We start from the raw sequence: 18,223 nt of genomic DNA on the forward strand, positions 1-18,223 counted from the left end.
TTATGTCATCGCTGGGCGTTTACCATTCAGTTTCTCTCTGAACCAAGGAAACCAAGGGTTTATTTAAAGCAAGTGGCACTACACCTAAGTTATTTTCCTGCAATAGGTCATCATTTTCTTACAATGGTGAAGATGCAAGCTATATACGCTAGCTCTAAATAGGATCTCAGTCCTGAGACCATTGTGGTATGTTTTGGGAGAGCGACATGTGTGACCAGCAGGATGAGTGTGTGTGGTTCCTGGGTTGTGTAAAGGGTGGGTGGAGGCAGGTTGGGCAGCTCGAGAGGAGTCGAAGGCGCCTGGTAATTTTGGCACAAATCAGGACAGTCCAGAAGGACGCACAGTGTGGCGGGAAAGTGATGTGATTGTTTGTGTGGGTTACTGAAAGCCAGGACTGCCCAACCCTGTTCCTGGAGAGCTACCGTCCTGTAGGTTTTTGCTCCAACCCTAATCTAGCACACCTGATTCAAATAATTAGCAGGTTGATAAGAAGAATCAGGTTAGTAACACCTGGGGTTGGAGCGAAAACCTACAGGAGGTTAGCTCTCCAGGAACAGGGTTGGCCAACCCTGCTGTAAGCTGTGGCCCATTGCACACACACATTTATGCGCACAGACACACCATTGAGGTTGGCAAACACACACACGCAGAATAATACAAATAATCATAATCAGGGATAGGTAAACACACACACAGCTAGCTACAGAATAGCTGCATGCATATGCTACCCCTTTCCATGTAGGAGAACACTACTTTTGTCGTCTCGAAGCGTTGACTGAAATATGTAACTGAGGCTCATCTTTCAAAGTGGTGGAAGAAGAGGAGAGATGGAGGAGGAGTGTGTGTGTGTGTGTGTGTGTGTGGTTGCCCTGTGGTGTTTCATCAGGGATTAAGTGATTTTCCATTTTTAGCCAACCGGCTGCTCTCTGTTGTGTTCCTCTGCTACAGAGATGTTTATTTGCTCCTCCTCTAGCCTTATGGTTGGTCTAGACTGGTTGATCTTCAAGGCATTCCTAGTCGATTACCAAGCATTTCTGTAGAAAAGCCAACGATAAAGGTCCTGGGCCCCCCACATAATTTTTTTCCGTGTTGCGCTGTTGGCGGTAGGTGCACTTGATTCAGAAGCTCTGTTGGCAGTAGGTGCACTTGATTCAGAAGCCCTGCGCACCGGGTAGACAGTGTTTCCATTTTGAACCTTTTCATTTGTCTGAAAAGACAAACTCCGCCGGGAGATCTGTGGCTATATCAAGTGCACCTACTGCACTGGCCTATCGGATTGCTCAAATCACCGTGCCTACAGATTCCAGCAAAGTTTGATACTAGTCTTCGAGATTTCATCACTTTTAAAAACCATGACCAGAGAGAGCCTGAAGAATACAGCAGAGCTGCTGTTTTTATGAGTGAGTTCATGTTTAAGTTTTTATTCAGCACTGTCAACACTGTTTTTATTACAAAACAAAAAACACACTTCAGCTGCAATGAATTAGTAACCAAGTGTATCGATAACCCTGCGTTTGAATTATTATTAGCAGCTCGTCTTGTCTATTTTAATACCAAGGAATATTTCACTTTCTCTGGTCATAGGAACCACAATAATTTGTGCATGAGGCACAATGATCTATTTTGTCATGGTGCTTTCAAGATAACTGGGAACTCGGAAAAAAACTAGATCCGACGGGAAAAATAATTTTAAATGGTCAACCATCTTGGAATTCCATTTTGGAAACTCTGGCATCTTTCTAGAGCTCCAATTTTCCGACCTGAAGATCACTGACGTCACGACCTCGTTTTTTTTTTAGAGTTCTCCATTGTCTTGAAAGCACCATGACCATCAGATACAGTTACCATCAGTCCAGTAAAATAAAAAAGCAAATTATTTAAAGCTATGCTCAGCTGTGCCTCGGAAGTGCTACACCAACTGATCTATTTTGTTATCAAAGCTCTAGTTTTGAAATATAATATGGTCTGAGAAGAAAGATATTGTCAGGCCAGGCATATAGCCAATATGCTGTGATAATGTATTAGGCCTACTGCACAAACCTCATTACTACAGAACTGTTTTTATTAGGTTAATGTAAAAAAATTTAAGTAATGTAAAAAAGAAATTGGAGCGGTTTTTGACTGCGAAAGTGATCTTGACTCAGAAAATGTTGGTGACCACTGGTCAAGAGATAAATACACCTCCCTTTGTGGACCAGGGTCATGAAATGAAAAGTTCAGGAATCCCTCCCGAGTGGCGCAGCGGTCTAAGGCACTACATCTCAGTGCTAGAGGCATCACTACAGACCGTGGTTCGATTCCAGGCTGTATCACAATCCGGCCGTTTTTGGGAGTCCCATAGGGTGGCGCACAATTGGCCCAGCGTCGTCCGGGTTTGGCCGTCATTGTAAATAAGAATTTGTTCTTAACTGACTTAGTTCAATCAAATACATGTAAAGAAGTAGAGAACATTTACACATCAGACAGCTGTTTCCCCAAAAAAAAGATTTATCAAATTGTTTTCAACTACTGGTCCTGCAGCACTTTTTCAAAGGCCATCATTATTAAACTGTCTGCAGTAAACTCAGAACTAAACCTTTGTTTGACCCTTTTGGGCTATAATGTCTATCAGGCTCCAGACGTTGGATGACTCTATATGACTCTGGAGAATGCTAACGTGCTAAGCTAACATGGGCGGCAGACGCTGATCCGTCCCAAGGTGTGAGGGACTCGCGCAGCTAGCCATATGGAGAACAACTTAACTTCACATTTACATTTTAGTCATTTAGCAGACACTCTTATCCAGAGCGACTTACAGTTAGTGAGTGCATACATTTTTTCAAAAGAAAATCATACTGGCCCCCCGTGGGAATCGAACCCACAATCCTGGCATTGCAAGCGCCATGCTCTACCAACTGAGCTACACGGGGCATCTATGACACTTGACCTGGAACCTGTCTCTCCCACACTGTAATTTCCTCTTTGGGCAGATGTGTTTAATCCTTCAACGGCCAAAAACAAAACCTGGTGAATACTTTTTTCTGTCATTGACTGACTGAGTCTACCTGAGTGTGGAGTGTGTTAACAAGCGCTGTTGGGATTTGTTGCAAAGCTACAGTGGCGCAGTAGTCTCTGTCGGTCTCGGATCCCTAAAGACGTGTAGTCATATCATATAGTGGTGATGTCATTAGGTGTTTTTCCAATGCCACCACAATCTAACATAGGAAACGTTATACTGCTAATGTGGAAGTCTGCTCATTACAGTAACAGCATGTATATTGAGGTGATGGGCAAGGCAGAGAAATATGGGACTGAAGGGATGTCGGGTGGGGTGGAGATTGGAGAAACGGGTCTAGGTTGAGGGAGGGATGAAAAGAGAGAAAGAAGGATGATGAAATTATAGAACGGAACGCACAAACCCCAGACACTGGAAACCAACAGCTTTACACACACGCGCTCTCACTCACACACACTCACTCCTCTGTTTGCACTCTTATCCACAGAGGTCGGTTCCTGATTACAGTGAGTGAGCTACAGTATGACAATGCCCCAATCTTTCTCTCTAGAACCTCCACTACCACTTCTCACACAAAGCCATTTCTTGTCAAGGGAAAAACGACGGGATAATTTTAGACAAGACCCTGCTGTCCAGAGAAGAATGAGAGTCCTGCCCAAGGCTCTGTACATTATGCAGTGGAACAGTGTAATGTCACTAGCCCTGTTATGAAGAGTCTCATTAAAAATGTTGAAATTAAATATCATACTTTTCCATTCACTCCTCTTCCTGCATGTCTGTGGTTTTGGTCACATTCGTCATTCACTTGCAGAGATATCAGAGTTAGTTACCGGGAATGTTTCAGTTCTTGGTGTGACTACAAAGTAACTATCCTAAACTCATTTGAAGCAGAATAATTTTTTTGAATTGAGTTTCAGTTATTGCTTTATGTACCCTATCTTTAGTTATTCTGGATGCAAAGGGGTGATAGTCTGGTTACCAAAGTAGTTCTAGAGTAACTCCATGACATAGGGACAACTCAGTAAAGAGTTCCTGTGGTTTCTAACCAACATCCAGTCTAGTGACTGAAAGGGCTCCATCCCATAATTCATTTTCGGTCTCTCTTCTGCCTACTGTGAATCTTGGCTCTGTAAGAGGGCACCAGCTAGTGTCACATTAGCCTCTAACTCTGACCTAGCTACAGTAATGGTGGCTGACCGGTAAATGACCACTAGCTAATGCGCAGAGAAGCAGGGTAAGCCCTGCTATTTCCATCCACCCAGATCCATGGAGGATAAAAGCCGGATTAGCCAAACCCAAACTTTTTTTCTCTCAAACTTTTTCCTATTTTTATTTTCTAATCATACTCTCTCTCTCTTTCTGTCCACAGAACATGACTGGGACTCGCCCTCTGCCCAGGTACGCCTATGATCCCTCAATTTTTGCCTTCCGGTCCCTCAGCAGGGTCCCTCCTTGCAATCCCTTGACTCCGTCCGAAGACCCCACGTGTGTGTGAGGGGATAACACCAACACAACCCCCCCTTCCTCACTTACTGACTCTATCGGAGACTCCCAGACTTCAAACTCTGAAGACGAGACTGAGCTAAATAATGAGTAATACCATTATGGTACGACCGCTAGGACAACTTGACAAAGCCAATGTTTGAAGGTCAATATAGTACTCTCAGGTAATCCCGCTCTGTCAAGTCATGCTGTTGCTCGGACAACAGGTTCACTGGACAGAACCATCTAAGACACTAAGAATGGAGAGATCTTAACCCTGATATTGGATGATGATGTGAGACGGGGGCAGACGGTATGTGTGAACAACAAGGCTGCAATAGAAATCACTTTGAAAATACACCGCTTCACTCAAGCTCTCCGTTCCAAGGACACTTCAGGTATTTCATACATTAACAGCTGTCTTTTGGACACATTTTCAATGGATGGTTGTTCTAAAAATGGATTATAAAAAATATTTTCAAAGGACAACACAAGCATTCAAAGACTACTCCAATGCGTTTGATACAAGGTTTGTCGTATGTTGACGACAATCAAAAGGTCAATCAAACGCTCAATCAAACGCAAGACAGGTTTGTTGTCTAGACAAGTGTTTCCCAAACTCGGTCCATGGGACCCCCACGTTTTAGTTTTTGCCCTAGCACTACACAGCTGATTCAAATAATCAAAGCTTGATGATGAGTTGGTAATTTGAATCAGCTGTGTAGTGTTAGGGCAAAAGCCAAAACATGGACCCCGGGGAATACCCTGGTCTAGACGGGACAACAGCTCATTAGGATAACTCATTAACCGAGGCTTTCTTGACACATTTCAAGATGTACACTGCACGATATAAGTAAAGAGTCTATATTTATTTGTATGTATCAACCAGTTAGAGGGAAACTGTCCTGACAATCTGTCATAATACACATTAATAGGCTGTGGTGACAGAGGGCACCCCTGGCACGTGCAGTTATTTGAAAGTAAAGTAGATCTCGTCTGTCTGCATTACTCTTTTTTGGATGTGTTATTTGAATTGTTCAGGGCCCGGTTTCCCGATAGCGATGGAACTTAGGCTTACAAGTGTTTTAACGATGCATCTTTCCTACAACGACCGAAGATAGAACATGTGTTTCCCAAAACACCATGCAGAGAATGGTCGCTAAGTGCGTCATTGGAGAATGTGTCGATACCCATAGGGTCGAAAGAAAGGTAGTGCTGCTCTCAGATCAGCTTTCTCCATTCAAATATTTCCTTAACATTATAATTATTTCACAATACTGACGACGGATCAGCTCCTTGAGAGATATTACAACCTACGGCTGCAAATGTTGAGCTGCTTATTCGAACGCTTTTAATAGTTACCCAATAGAAATGCACAAAATCACCGATTTGGCACATCATTGCGCACGTTACACATCATTAAATATATTGAGACAAATTACAGACAGTAGCCTACATGTAGCAAAATAGAACTCGATTGAACATTGAAAACACAGCCTACTGTTTATATTTTAATGCAGTCATCTTGGTTTTCACTTTGAAGCATATTTTTATACGTCGCTCGTTTGTATCAATTGCAAAGACATTACCAACTTCGCCTTTGTAGTCAACTTTGTTCTGAAGTTATCGGCAGTCAGAGACAGATCAATCAACCATTTGATTCTATGTTTAGCGGAGATCTTCTGTGTATTAAGTGACGCTAGAGAGCAAAAAAGCATCTAACGATGCACTTAGCTATTCTACGAGTGATCTGAGGCAGGCGTTAGATTACGAGCGTTTAATTGTAATAACGATGGTTTTGGGAAACAGCTCGGATATTTAACGATGCTCCTACGAAGGTTTTAACGATGAACTTAGCTTAAAGATGCTTTTGGGAAACCGGGCCCAGGTCATGAGATACTACAACATGTATGACTGTAGATCAAGAGGTAACTTTTAACAATGTAACCATCAACCTGTCGACGAGTTTGTGAATTTCACCTTAAGAGGAAAACAGGATAACATCAAATACTTTTGTCCTCTTTTCCTGTATGCATTTCACTGTGCTGTGGTGCAGAAAATAAAGGTATGTGAGCATGGAAGAAAGGAAGTATAAGAAATCTACTAGAATATGACATGATTTACTGCTGTTATTTTGGTGCTGTGTCATGAGTTTGTGTAGTACGCTACGTGACGCATTTCTAACCCTGTACCTCCTTTTCTTCTGTGGCACATCGCCCCAGGTATGAGACAACCAACAGTCATCCCAAACGTCTAATCTTTATGCCTATGAATGACATTCCTGATGTATTGAATGTAAAACTGAGGCTAGTCTTGACTGTAGGGTCAATATGCTAAGGTAATCAGAGGACAGTTATGAAAAAACGTTTTTTCTCAAGTGACAAGACAACCTATTTATGCATATGAATGTATCCCTTGATGGACATGTTGCGATCAACACAATGTTGTCACCGTAACCAAGCTCCGCTAGAGTGAATGTAGTGCAGCACTCTGACATTTGTGTCCCTCGCATAATTTATGATTAAATAAACGCCCTGCGGCCTCGATTCTTAGGAGTGATACATTTTAGAGCACATTACATAGACTAGTTCTATATGCATTGACAATTACCATTTTGGATTAGCTGTGTACCAGGGTTGGCTTCAATCCAGTCAATGCACGAGGTGAATCCAAAATCGAGTGTCATTTATTTTCAGTGAGGATATATTCTCCCTGTCTCTCATACTCTGTGTGTCGCCTTCCTCGTTGCCCTGGCCCACCCAGCTTCTGATCCATGACCCTGGCCTACTGCATCTCTAGCCCCAGTACTGGTGGAGCTCTGGGAGTTGAATCCGGGGTTACTCCATCCTTCAAGAGAGCCCAGGGCCAAAGCGGTCTGGAGGTCCTGCAGGACTGGGATTTGGAAAATTGTGTTTATGGGAACTGAGATTTGAATGTGTATGAGTACAGTACATTCTTGCATAAAGTATGTGTGTATGCAACCTGTGTGTATTTGCAGAAGTGTGTGTGTGTGCGCATGCAGGTTGTGCACCTGGAATGTGGGTTATGTGCAGCTAGGGCTTCTGTGCAGCTAGGGCTTCTGTAGATAGATGCCCACATATCTGGGAGTGTATACGTACATAATAGCAGTGTGCCTATGCATGTGCAACGGCTGAGTGGTGGCATAGTGAGGCAGGACTTGCATGTGTGTCACATCAAAGCCTGCCAAGACGGCAAGGTTCCCACCCCTCCTCACTGGATCACAGCAGAACATCTCACCAAACTTCTTACTGCCAGATCAGACTGTGTCAGTAGGTAGGTTTCCATTGACTCAGGTTTATTTGACAAAAGCAATGTCCCAAAAAAATTGTGACGTGTAATGGAAACGCTAGATAGACATGTTCTAAAGATAGGCAACCATTTTTATCCGATTGACAGGGGTGGAGTTTTTGTTTGAACATTGTGACAAATGAAGATGGAAACTTTTTTTTCTTGAATCAATGTTTGCCGAATAATTCCGAAAGTTTGCGGGGCACGTGATGTCATAACTAAATCTCCACTCCACATTCAATTCTAAATGTCTACTGCTAGCTAAATAAATTTTTTTCCAACTAAAACATGTATTTGGAGGACAAGGATTGTCCTGACTATCAAGAATGCCGAAATTGCTTCACCTTGCTTTTCTGGTTGGCTGGCATGATTAGCCAACAATTATTTTAGATCTACAGGAGTGCAAGTTTCATCATGGCATGGACCGCGGCAATACATTGGCACATGAGAATTATTCATCATGGCATGGACTGCGGCAATACATTGGCACATGAGAATTATTAGAATATGGAAATATTAGTCAATTATTGCATTCTATCCATGCTGGCTACCTGAGACATAAAACGATTGGTGACAGCCTGTATGCCCTCCCACCTATGTATTATTGCGCAATTTGCCTAAATGGGTGATGGAACCACTTCATTTTTATTCGACGCTTTTTTTGTTGGTGTGACATCATTACGTCCAGCTGTTTTTAATCGACATAGGATGGTTAAGTGGAAATGCACCGTAGCAGGCAATTGTCGCATCTACGTGCAATTGTGGACTCTGGGAAATGAGTCTTCACTGCAAACCTTCAAAGATGGAATCTGAACAACTCGTGGGCTAAGTACCGTGTGGACAACTTTATTGTACAAATAAAAAGTAACAAAATACACGACTTCTGGAAGGGTATTACTTTTAACCTTCCAGGTTTAAGAGTGTCAGCTGGAGGGAATAGGATAGAATAGTAGTGAGGAGAGAATGAAGAACACAGGAATAAATGCTGTGTGGGATTTCTGAGGCAGTGTAATCCTGCTCTAGGTAGCTTGCCACAAACACACACATGAAACCCTACTTCACACACACCAGTCTCCTAAACGCTGAGTCACTAGTAATGAAGATCTGGTTAAAAAGAGACTTTGGAGGGGGAGGACACACACTACTTTTGACTTGACTCATTATCAGCTTGCGTTTTATCCAGTAATGCCACACAAGTGTCCAGATGGTCTGCAAAGCTGCTTAAATGTGCTCCCTCTCTCTCCGCCACGCTCACTCTCATTTGAAAGAGGGTTACGCCAGCAATCGACAGTGTAACCCAGCAGGGAACCCATGCTGTTCGGACGTCAGGTGGGCTTAGCTGTGAGAGAGCAGCCAAAGTAACAAAGCCGACCTCAGATGAGTGAATTTGGGCACTAACGCTAAATGCTTCACTATATGCTGTACACTCATCTGACATAGGATAGGGCCAATTCAAATTCCAGTTGGGCTCGGTTTAAGTGCAGCCTATCTCTATTACATACAAGGGGGTGAGTCAAGTGCTTTCAGGCAGGCCTACTATGGTTATGAGCCAGCAGATCCGTCCCGCTTGCTTGCAGCTACACTCGGGTCGGACAGCATTCTTGTGTATATTAAGACACCGCTGAGCCGGAATAAGATATGGCTTGGAAAACGAACCTCAATCCAGGGACTGGAAATGCGTTATACTCCGAATTGTCCCATTATCCCAACATTTCTCATCCCTGGATTGAGGTTAGTTTTCCGAGCCATATCTTGCACCGGCGTCTTAATATACACAGGAATGCTGTCCGACCCTAGTGCAGCTGTAAAAGCAAGTGGGTCGGATCTGCTGGCTAGTCTACTAACCAGTATCTGAGGACTGAGATCTTAACTGTAATGGGACTGGTCCTTTTTCACACTGTTCGATGATATGTAATGCAAAACATTCACCAAGTTGTTTCAATGACCTGGTCATCTTGGAGAAAGGAGGCAATGGTTACCATGAGGCAACTACAAACCTGCTACCACCCAAACGTCCAAATTTGGTCATTTTCACAAAGAGGGCAACACTGTACGCTTTCCAAGTGCCAGCCTCCACATTGTTGCCATTTTCCCAGAAGTGCATTCAAATGTGGTAAAAGGTATGTTGTATGCAATCTCTCTTACTCAGGAGTGGCAGAGAACACAGATACTGAGGGGATGGAGGCCTGTGTGTGTGTTGCTGCTAGGTCTGCAGGTGGGTGGCGTCAGAAAAAATAGTCAAATGTTTGAGCCTTGTGTTCAGTAACCATACTTTTCGTTGAGGTGGGTGCGGCCATCCCCAGACTGATCTGTAGACATGGAGGACAAAGTTTTAGGCATATTATTCTGAACATGTACATTAAAAAAGAAGTGACAGTGCAATGACCAAAGAGTCTGAAGTGCCTGCTTTAAGACTGGCCTCGCAAAACACATTTAGTATGTTGGCCTGTTTTGTTGCTATATTAAGTCACTGGCTATCTGCTCCAAGGACAAAACCCTACGTAGTCGTGTGTAACAGCTATGGGGGAAATAAATTATTCCACCTAACCATGCCAACCTTCCTCGCATATTCGCAGTGTCTGCCAATGACGTTTCTCTTTAGGTACTCGCACGCAAACCTATCCCTCCAATGATCCAAGAACCAAATTGTGGGTTTCTTGCTAGTTGCTAAATTCAATGAATTTTGTCAATGAATCCATATGGCTCTTAGAAGTGTTCCACCCCCGCAAAATGTTAAAACCTTATCTTAACAGCGTGGCATTGATCTGCATTCCTTGGCCACTGATGAAAATGCAGTCTAAACTCTCCCTTTTCACAAATTGGTCATGAAGTCTGTTTACTTCCCTTTTCTTTCTCCTTCGCTCCCTTCATCCCAGAGGTCAGGGACAGCCTTATTTATCTTACTCAGGAGTGGTAGAGAACACAAATAGTCCTTTGATGAGGAACATTGTGCAGTGTGTTCAACACTAGGTTGACAATCTTGCTCTCTAATGTACATTTCCTTAGTCTTGTATTGCGTAAGAGAAACTCTTGCTGTAACTCCAAATGTCACCTAGCTGCAAGGTTACAAGCCTGTGAGATTGTTCAGACAAAAAGGTCTTATGTCTTGTCAAAAATCTTGGCAGAAATGACATTACTGTTAAATGGATGACCAACAGTTGATGAGGTTAAAGGCCTGGCTTATTAGACAAAGCCCAGCCAAATTGAGTTGTCTTTTGACCTCTTTGTTACCCTAGCGTTCATCTCAAGACATGGCCGCCATATGTAAAGGGGCCAGGTGGTAGGTGATTAACCTCACAAGATGAAAGAACAATAAACAAGTGAATATCAACAATAAGTTATTTATACCTGTGGGAGGCACCCAGACACAATAGTCGGGGTCATCCTCAGGGTACTGTCCTGATTGGGGGGCTGGAGGCTGGAGACAAAAGCATGACAACATTTCTCTAACGAGTGGTAGAAAAAAAAAAAATGCACAGACACTACAAAGTAGCTCTCTTTCAGCATGGTACAATTCAGGTAGTAAATGGAATACAGACTGAATATAATACAGCGATTTAGAGGGTGAATCTTCGCATGGTACAAGAAAATTCACAGAGTAGCCTAGTCTGTATTGCAATGCTGTTACTTAGTAAATTAATTCTGCTCAAGTTCATTACAGTATCAGCCCAGTTTCTTTTTATAACTCATGTTGGTCTAAAAGTACACTGGACTTAAATTTGGGGGACTGTGTAGAACGCCAGCATACTTGATTAACAGTTAATGAATTCTCAATCAAGTTTTGGCTCATTATTGGCTAGTGAGTGTGCGAGTGAGTGATTGATTGAGTGAGTGTATGTGTGAGGGTGCACTCTGAGCTCGAAGTGCTTACTCTGCTGGGGCCGATGGTTCTCTTTTTCAAGAACGTCTTAGGACTGGGCTTGGCCGCTGCCACCTCCTTGCCCCCTTCTTTAGGGTCTAAAGAAAGATGGGAGGAGAAACACCAGAACTAAAAGACAAGAACTAAAGACCATCCACACAATGGGAGAATCGCAATTGCATTGCCTCGCCGCCTCCTCAAAACCTATTGGATGAGAAGATCAGAGGGGCGGGACCTCTGACCTTCTCATCCAATGGGTTTTGAGGAGGCGAGAGGACCCGAGGAATCAAGGAAATGCAACAGTCTCTCCCATTGACAAAAAAGAGACAGAGAAAAACAGTGTGCCAACAGAAGAGCAAAGAGAAACAAACGTGAGTTCCTGTACCTGGTAAGGGCTTTAAATGCCCGAGAGGCGCATCTTCCATGGTTTCATCCGGCTCCTCTACAACTATGCTTTTCTGGGACAGCTTTTTCCCTATAAAAAACAGACAAAAAAACACTTGAATGACAACAGCTGAATAGTGATATGTTGTTACGGAAAACAACTTCTCCATGATGATGCCACAATGTCAGAGCCAAACATTGGAGATACATAGATATGTAGTATAATATATACGTATAGCTCTGTCCAAAGTAACACTGCCATCTACAGGAGAACAACAGCTCCATATGGATAGAAATTGACACAGGCTACAGTCCAATTCCCTACCCTTCAATTGTGCATGCCTACACCCCCTCACAGATTTAAAGGAATGGACTGCTGTAAGGAATATGGTGGAAACTCCCAGCAGACATGCTTGCACCAATCAAATGCTTTTAAATGTATGAGGGAAAGTAAACGAGTGCACACTTCTGGAGAAGGGTAGAGAATCGGAATGTAGCCACAGTGAGAAAAAGGGACGGCAAGACACAGCATCCAACTTTTATATCATACCTCTGGGAGGTTGGTACAGAGGTGGGTCCTGGCTCTGGCGTCCTGTACTGCAGCCCTCTGGGGAATCAGTGCTTTCATTAGACTGTTGGGGTTCCTCAGCCTGGATGTCAGCCTCAGTCACGTCTTCACTCCCTTTGTTGCTGTCATCCTCCTCTTCTTCCTCGTCCTCTTCTTCCTCCTCTCCTTTCATGTTGAAGAGTTCTGCGGGCAGGTTGGCTCGCTTTGGGGGCAACTTCTAAGAAAGAGGGAAAGAGAGCATATTATGAGAGGGAGTGAGAGACGAGAAACAAAATAGCGAGCGGTTGGGAGGAAGAGGCAACTGTTGAGTAAGAGATGCAGAGAGAGGGAGGGCGAGAGCTAAAGAAATAGGTAGACAGACCTAGAGAGACGGAAAGAAATGGCAGAAATAGGGAGTGTAAAATGTAAAGGCTTTTCCAGCATTTGCAAAAACCCTCTTATGAAAAGCTATTACGGATATTCTCCTCTGTTGCCAAGTGAACGTACCCCTATGGTCCCAGTCTTCAGTTTGAACTTGGCGCCTCCCTTCATGGCACCAAACAGCGGTAGGGACCGCTTCTTCGGCTTGTCTGCTTCGGACGACCCACTCCTGTGAAGAAGAGATGTGTACCATGTGTAAAGAACATGCAGTATTCCTAGGAGGTAACAGCAATATGCACTACTAATATACAATCATCATCTAGAGGCATTTGAGAGAATAACGGATGAACGGATACATTGTGAGAAAGAGGCACCAAGACCCAACATTCGACTAGGTGATTCAGATATTAGGGGATGGCTGCCTATATCTCACCCCGTCTGCAGTGAAGGCATCTGGGCTGGCCGCGTGAGCTCCACCAGCCGGCGCAGTCTCTGGGCCTCCTTGCGCAGGTCGGCGGCTTGCACATGCAGCTTCCGGCGCTCCACTCCGTCCAGCGCCGCCTCGCTGCGCACAGCGACCATGAAGGCATCCAGGGGGTCCTCGGAGGACGAGTGGGAGCCATCTGATAGGGAGGAGAAATTGAAGTGAACGGAAACACACAGAGGATAAAGCACTCTGACTCACTCACAGACAACACCACTCACTTGGGTGAAACCACACATAGTAGACACAAAAACATAGGTGTACCAGTGTTTCTTAATCCTGGTCCCGGGGAACCAAAGGGGTGCACATTTTTGTTTTTGCCCTAGCACTACACACCTGATTCCACTTACCAGGATTAAGAAACACGAACCTGGTGGTTGAAAATACATTTTCTGTGCACCACTTACCTTTCCCTGTAGCATTGAGCTTCTTCTCGGTCTCTGCCAGCTCCTTCTCAACCACCAACAGTTTGGCCACCTTAGCAAGATAACAAGCACCCTGTCACTAGTCCACACCATAAAGGCTATAATACCCTTCCTGCCCTGACATATCACATACTGTGCGCACAAAACATTCCAATAGACAGAAAAGAGGCTATTTGAAACAAAAACTTTGTTTTAGAGATTTGTAGTGTACGTCTGTGTTTCAGAGAATTGGCAACATCAGTGATATCCCATTACAACGCTGTATGTGGTGCACTATCTCAGGTGAACACTTCATTTTGAGAGATACTTCATATTACTTTTATTCATTCCTGAGGTAGAAATGTGAGAAAGCGTATTTAATGACATGGGTTTTACCAGTGACTCGTAAGTGTCTGGGCGCTCCTGAATCTTTCCCGCCCTCTTCATGCGCTCCCGTCGCTTCTTCTCCACAGCACCGGTGCGGTCCAGAAAGTTGTCATCGTCACTGTCATAGAAATCCTCGTCCTCCCAGTTCTTCTTCTTGCGCTTGCGGGAAACTGGAGGGAGTGGATTATGAAAAATTTAAAGTACGACAACGGTAGAAGTTACATAGACAATGAGCACGATTACATGCACACAATAATGCGATTATTGTGGATAGTCAGGTTAATATAAAGAGTTTGTTTAAAACGTTTACATGCTTTGCAAGAAGAACGATTTCCCTAATAATCCTGTTTACATGGACACTGAAATCAGGTTACTGATGGGACTTTTGATAAATGCAGAAAATCGCCAATCAAAATAAACAGTGACCATGTTATTTTTGCTAATACTTTTTGATTCGGAGTTTGGACATATAAAGTTTGTATGTGAAAACTATTTATAAAGATGCCTACTTTGTTTTTCCGAACTCACTTGACTCCCATTTAAGAGGGAGGCCTTGTGCTACACGGTGCTGGCACATGCGCAGATGCCGATTTAAATGTCCTAATAATTTGAAAGATTGCTCAGAAAACCAGGTGTTTTAATCGGCGTATGCTTACTCCGATTATGACCTTACGCCGATTAAGATAAACAGAGTAAGGTGTTTACATGACTAATGCCATACTCTGCCTTCTGCCATTATTCAGTTTAAATTCAAATTATTAGTGTGCATGTAAACATACTCAATGGTACAGAGTAAGGACTCAATGTCTGGCGGACCAAGGGGTTAGGCCTACATAGGGAATGAACAAAGGGGAATTAAGGGACTAAGGACTTTTATTTCATCCTGTTTGGACTATTGTAACGCCCTTTTTGTTGGCGGATCTTCCAAGTGCCAAACAGGCTACAATATGTCCAGAACTGTACGTGTCCTTACCCACATCTCCCCTCGCAAGCACATCACTCCAGTGCTGTTCAACCTCCACTGGCTCCCCATATGTTCACGCATCAACTACAAAATCCTGGTTCACACCTACCAAGCTATCTCTGGACGGAAGTACCTGTCTGACCTCATTCTACCCTCCTGTCCCACACGCACCCTTAGCTCCTCCAGGTCTGTATCCCTTCAGCAGCCCCGCAGCAGACTATGGGTGACAAAACTATGGGTGACAGGGCTTTCAGTTGCGTGGCTCCGCCGGCTGTGGGACGCACGTCCAGACACAATTAGGGCTGCAGTCTCTGTCCTCCTTTAAGCCACAGCTCAAGACCTTGCTGTTCAGAAAACCTTTCAAGAACCTCTACTAATTCTGTTATTGTGTCCTCCGGATCTGGCGACACCTGTATATAGCTTTGATTGTTGTCTGTGTTCTGTGTTTTGGATTGTTTTTATTACATTTGTAATTTTTGTGTCTGAGAAAAGACTTTACAAATTTAATGAATTATTATAATTATAATAAACATAAATTGTAAATAAAAATGTTGATAACCAAAACGGCAAGCTATCACCTTCAATGTAGGGTGTTCACTATTATGTAGGGTGTTCACTGTGTATAATGTGACATTTCAATATAACGTTGGAATATTTTAACGAATGACTAGGAACCCACATGACATGATAATTCCCAATGGCGATTTGAGCAAAATAGAGCCTCATGAGCTGCTGAACCACTCATACTGCTGATGTAGAAGGCTGCATTGACTACAGTAAATAGTAACAGTTCTGTTGTGGGCTGATGTAGCAGCTCTGCTAGGACCCCCACCTGCCTCCTGCCTGAGCAGGCCCCGGGCCTCCAGGATGCGGCACGCCTCCAGGGAACACTGGATGGCCGCATCTTTCTTCTTCCCTGTGTGGGTCACCTCAGCGACCAGCTGCTTCCCCAAAGCGTCGTCCACCGGGAGCCTGTGTGTGGAAAGGAGGTGACATGTTTTACATTCTATTCAGTATGTCAACTGTACTCGGATTCCAGGCTTGGCGGCCAGCATACTGTTGGTTATGTTTTCTACCTGGTAGTTAGTTTAATGATAAATGTCACTGATTGGCTAGGTCTGAATCAGTCCCTGATTAGTGGGGATGAATGAAAACCAGCAGGCCTGCAGGCTTACAGGCCCAAATTTGAGAAGGACAGCAATATAATTTGCATGACATAATACATGATCGCACACAATTACATACACCTAGACAAAATAAAAAGCTTACTTCACTCTGCAGAGCCAGGTACCGTGGTTTTTGTCTTCATACTCAAACTCCAGCTCTTCCCCTGAAATAAAAGACAGATAGCGAGACGCCGTCAAACACACCAACAGGAAACATGATTATGGTACAAGTGAATGTCTTTCTCCAAAGGTCTGACCTTCTCTGTCAAAGAAGCCCTGCAGTGCTTTCTTGGGGTCCTTCAGGTAAGCAGCCTCTTGGTCCTCCTGGAACTCTGTGGAGAAGGGGTTCTCCTCATTCTCATCCTCTTCAGGGACTGTCTCATCAGCTACACATGTATATATATATGGATAGATGGGAAGGCGAGAGAGGTTAAAGTTAACATATTGAGGGCTTGGGTTGAAGCTACAGAGCTCTGATTTGGTAGCAGTGGTTAATTGCAATTGGTGTAAGTCAACTATTCCGAGCCGTGCATTACAGTCTCTCCTGGTGCTGAGCACTGAAAGCTTACCTATTCCCCAGGAACAGCCCGAATCATCGTTCAAACTCTTTCTCTTGACGCCACTGCTTTCTTTCCCCTCTTCCTTTTCCTTGTCCTCCTCGTCCGAGCCTTCTCCCATCATCCTCCTCTCCAGTTCCTCCCGCTGCTTCCTGGCTCGCTCCCGCAGCTCTGTGACAGTCAGGTCTGACTCCGCCTCTTCGTCAAACTCTGGACCCTGCAGAGAGACAGTAGAGTAGGGCTATTCAGAACTACAATGGTAAAGGACTACATAAGTGATAGAGGTTTGAAATTTAAGGATGTCTATTCTGGTCTAGTACATCAAGCCTACTTGTGGTAGTAAGTTCACTGTGTATTCATACCACTCAGAGGTAGGCTAAGTAATGTTTTCTTGAATGAAGGAACAATTCTTATATTTTTTACCTGCATGATGAAAAGTCTAGTGCTTCCCCCGAATTTGAGTACGTGCCCAACCCGTACTCTGATGTAGGTATTCGGTGGTATCTTGTTCTTGTTGACGAAGGTACCATGTGTGCTGCCCAAGTCATGGACATAGAACCCTCTCGCCTCTCCAACTGACTCCTCCTCTCCTGCCAGCCCACGGTACTGAATGACAGCGTGATACCTGGAGATTGAGGGGTGTTCCAGGGATATGTCGCACACAGGTAAACGTCCGACCACAAAATAACTCTGCTGGGTGAGTGGGACCGTATCAAATATAGTGCCATTCTTGAGGATTTCTAGGGAATATGGGAAATCTGCCACTCCTGCCCAAGAGGGTTCGGTGTATGGAACAGGAGGGTGGGGTTTAAATTTGCCAGCAGGTGTTCCTTTGACAGGGAATATTGGTGGGGTTTTGTGGTCTTGCAGTTTGGTCGTTGCACCATCACTAGTCTTCTCTTTTTCGCTCTCTGGACCTTTCCGTGACGTCGGGTTGTCATTATACGACGTGGAAGGGGTGGTTTCCTTTGTTTGTTCATCTGCAGATGCCTCACTACTATCACAAGTAGATGGTTGTAGTTGTTCTTTGTCGCCATGCGCAGGCTTTCTTGCTGCGCTGCTCGCGACTAGACCTCGTTTACTCACTAGCGAAGGCGCCGCAAAGAGAGCAGGTTTTTTGAAAGGGTCCTCTGTTTGAGTGTTAGTCACGTCTTCTTTCTTGTCACATTCACCGCCATTCTCATTACTCACAAGTTCTTCCATTTGAGTGGCCATTTCTTTACCAGTAATTATTTCACTCTCTTCTGTGCGTGAGTCCGCCATGTTTATTTGGTTCGGCTCTCAAATCGGACCGTGCTGTAACA

General features: G+C 44.1%; 2 protein-coding genes across 2 annotated transcripts in view; one reads left to right on the forward strand and one right to left on the reverse strand.

The window, feature by feature from the left end:
- Positions 1 to 7,029, forward strand: part of si:dkey-16j16.4 — a 50,777-nt gene extending 43,748 nt beyond the window's left edge. Inside the window, exon 5 of the mRNA XM_041855646.2 lies at positions 4,365 to 7,029. Coding sequence (XP_041711580.1) covers positions 4,365 to 4,490 — 126 coding nt within the window. The 3' untranslated portion in view covers positions 4,491 to 7,029. The remainder of the gene's footprint in view (positions 1 to 4,364) is intronic.
- A 1,578-nt stretch (positions 7,030 to 8,607) lies between these two features.
- Positions 8,608 to 18,211, reverse strand: LOC121545185 (solute carrier family 4 member 1 adaptor protein). The gene is made up of 14 exons (XM_041855644.1): positions 17,343 to 18,211; positions 16,932 to 17,136; positions 16,620 to 16,748; positions 16,466 to 16,526; positions 16,029 to 16,168; positions 14,242 to 14,402; positions 13,849 to 13,918; positions 13,391 to 13,580; positions 13,084 to 13,186; positions 12,580 to 12,814; positions 12,031 to 12,120; positions 11,658 to 11,743; positions 11,135 to 11,204; positions 8,608 to 10,095 (listed from the first exon to the last, which is right to left on the reverse strand). The coding sequence occupies exons 1-14, from the start codon at positions 18,180 to 18,182 to the stop codon at positions 10,046 to 10,048; spliced, it is 2,430 nt and encodes an 809-aa protein (XP_041711578.1). The 5' UTR covers positions 18,183 to 18,211; the 3' UTR covers positions 8,608 to 10,045.
- Between the last annotated feature and the right edge of the window lie 12 nt (positions 18,212 to 18,223).

Source organism: Coregonus clupeaformis, chromosome 29, assembly GCF_020615455.1.
Source record: "Coregonus clupeaformis isolate EN_2021a chromosome 29, ASM2061545v1, whole genome shotgun sequence".
NCBI lineage: Eukaryota > Metazoa > Chordata > Actinopteri > Salmoniformes > Salmonidae > Coregonus > Coregonus clupeaformis.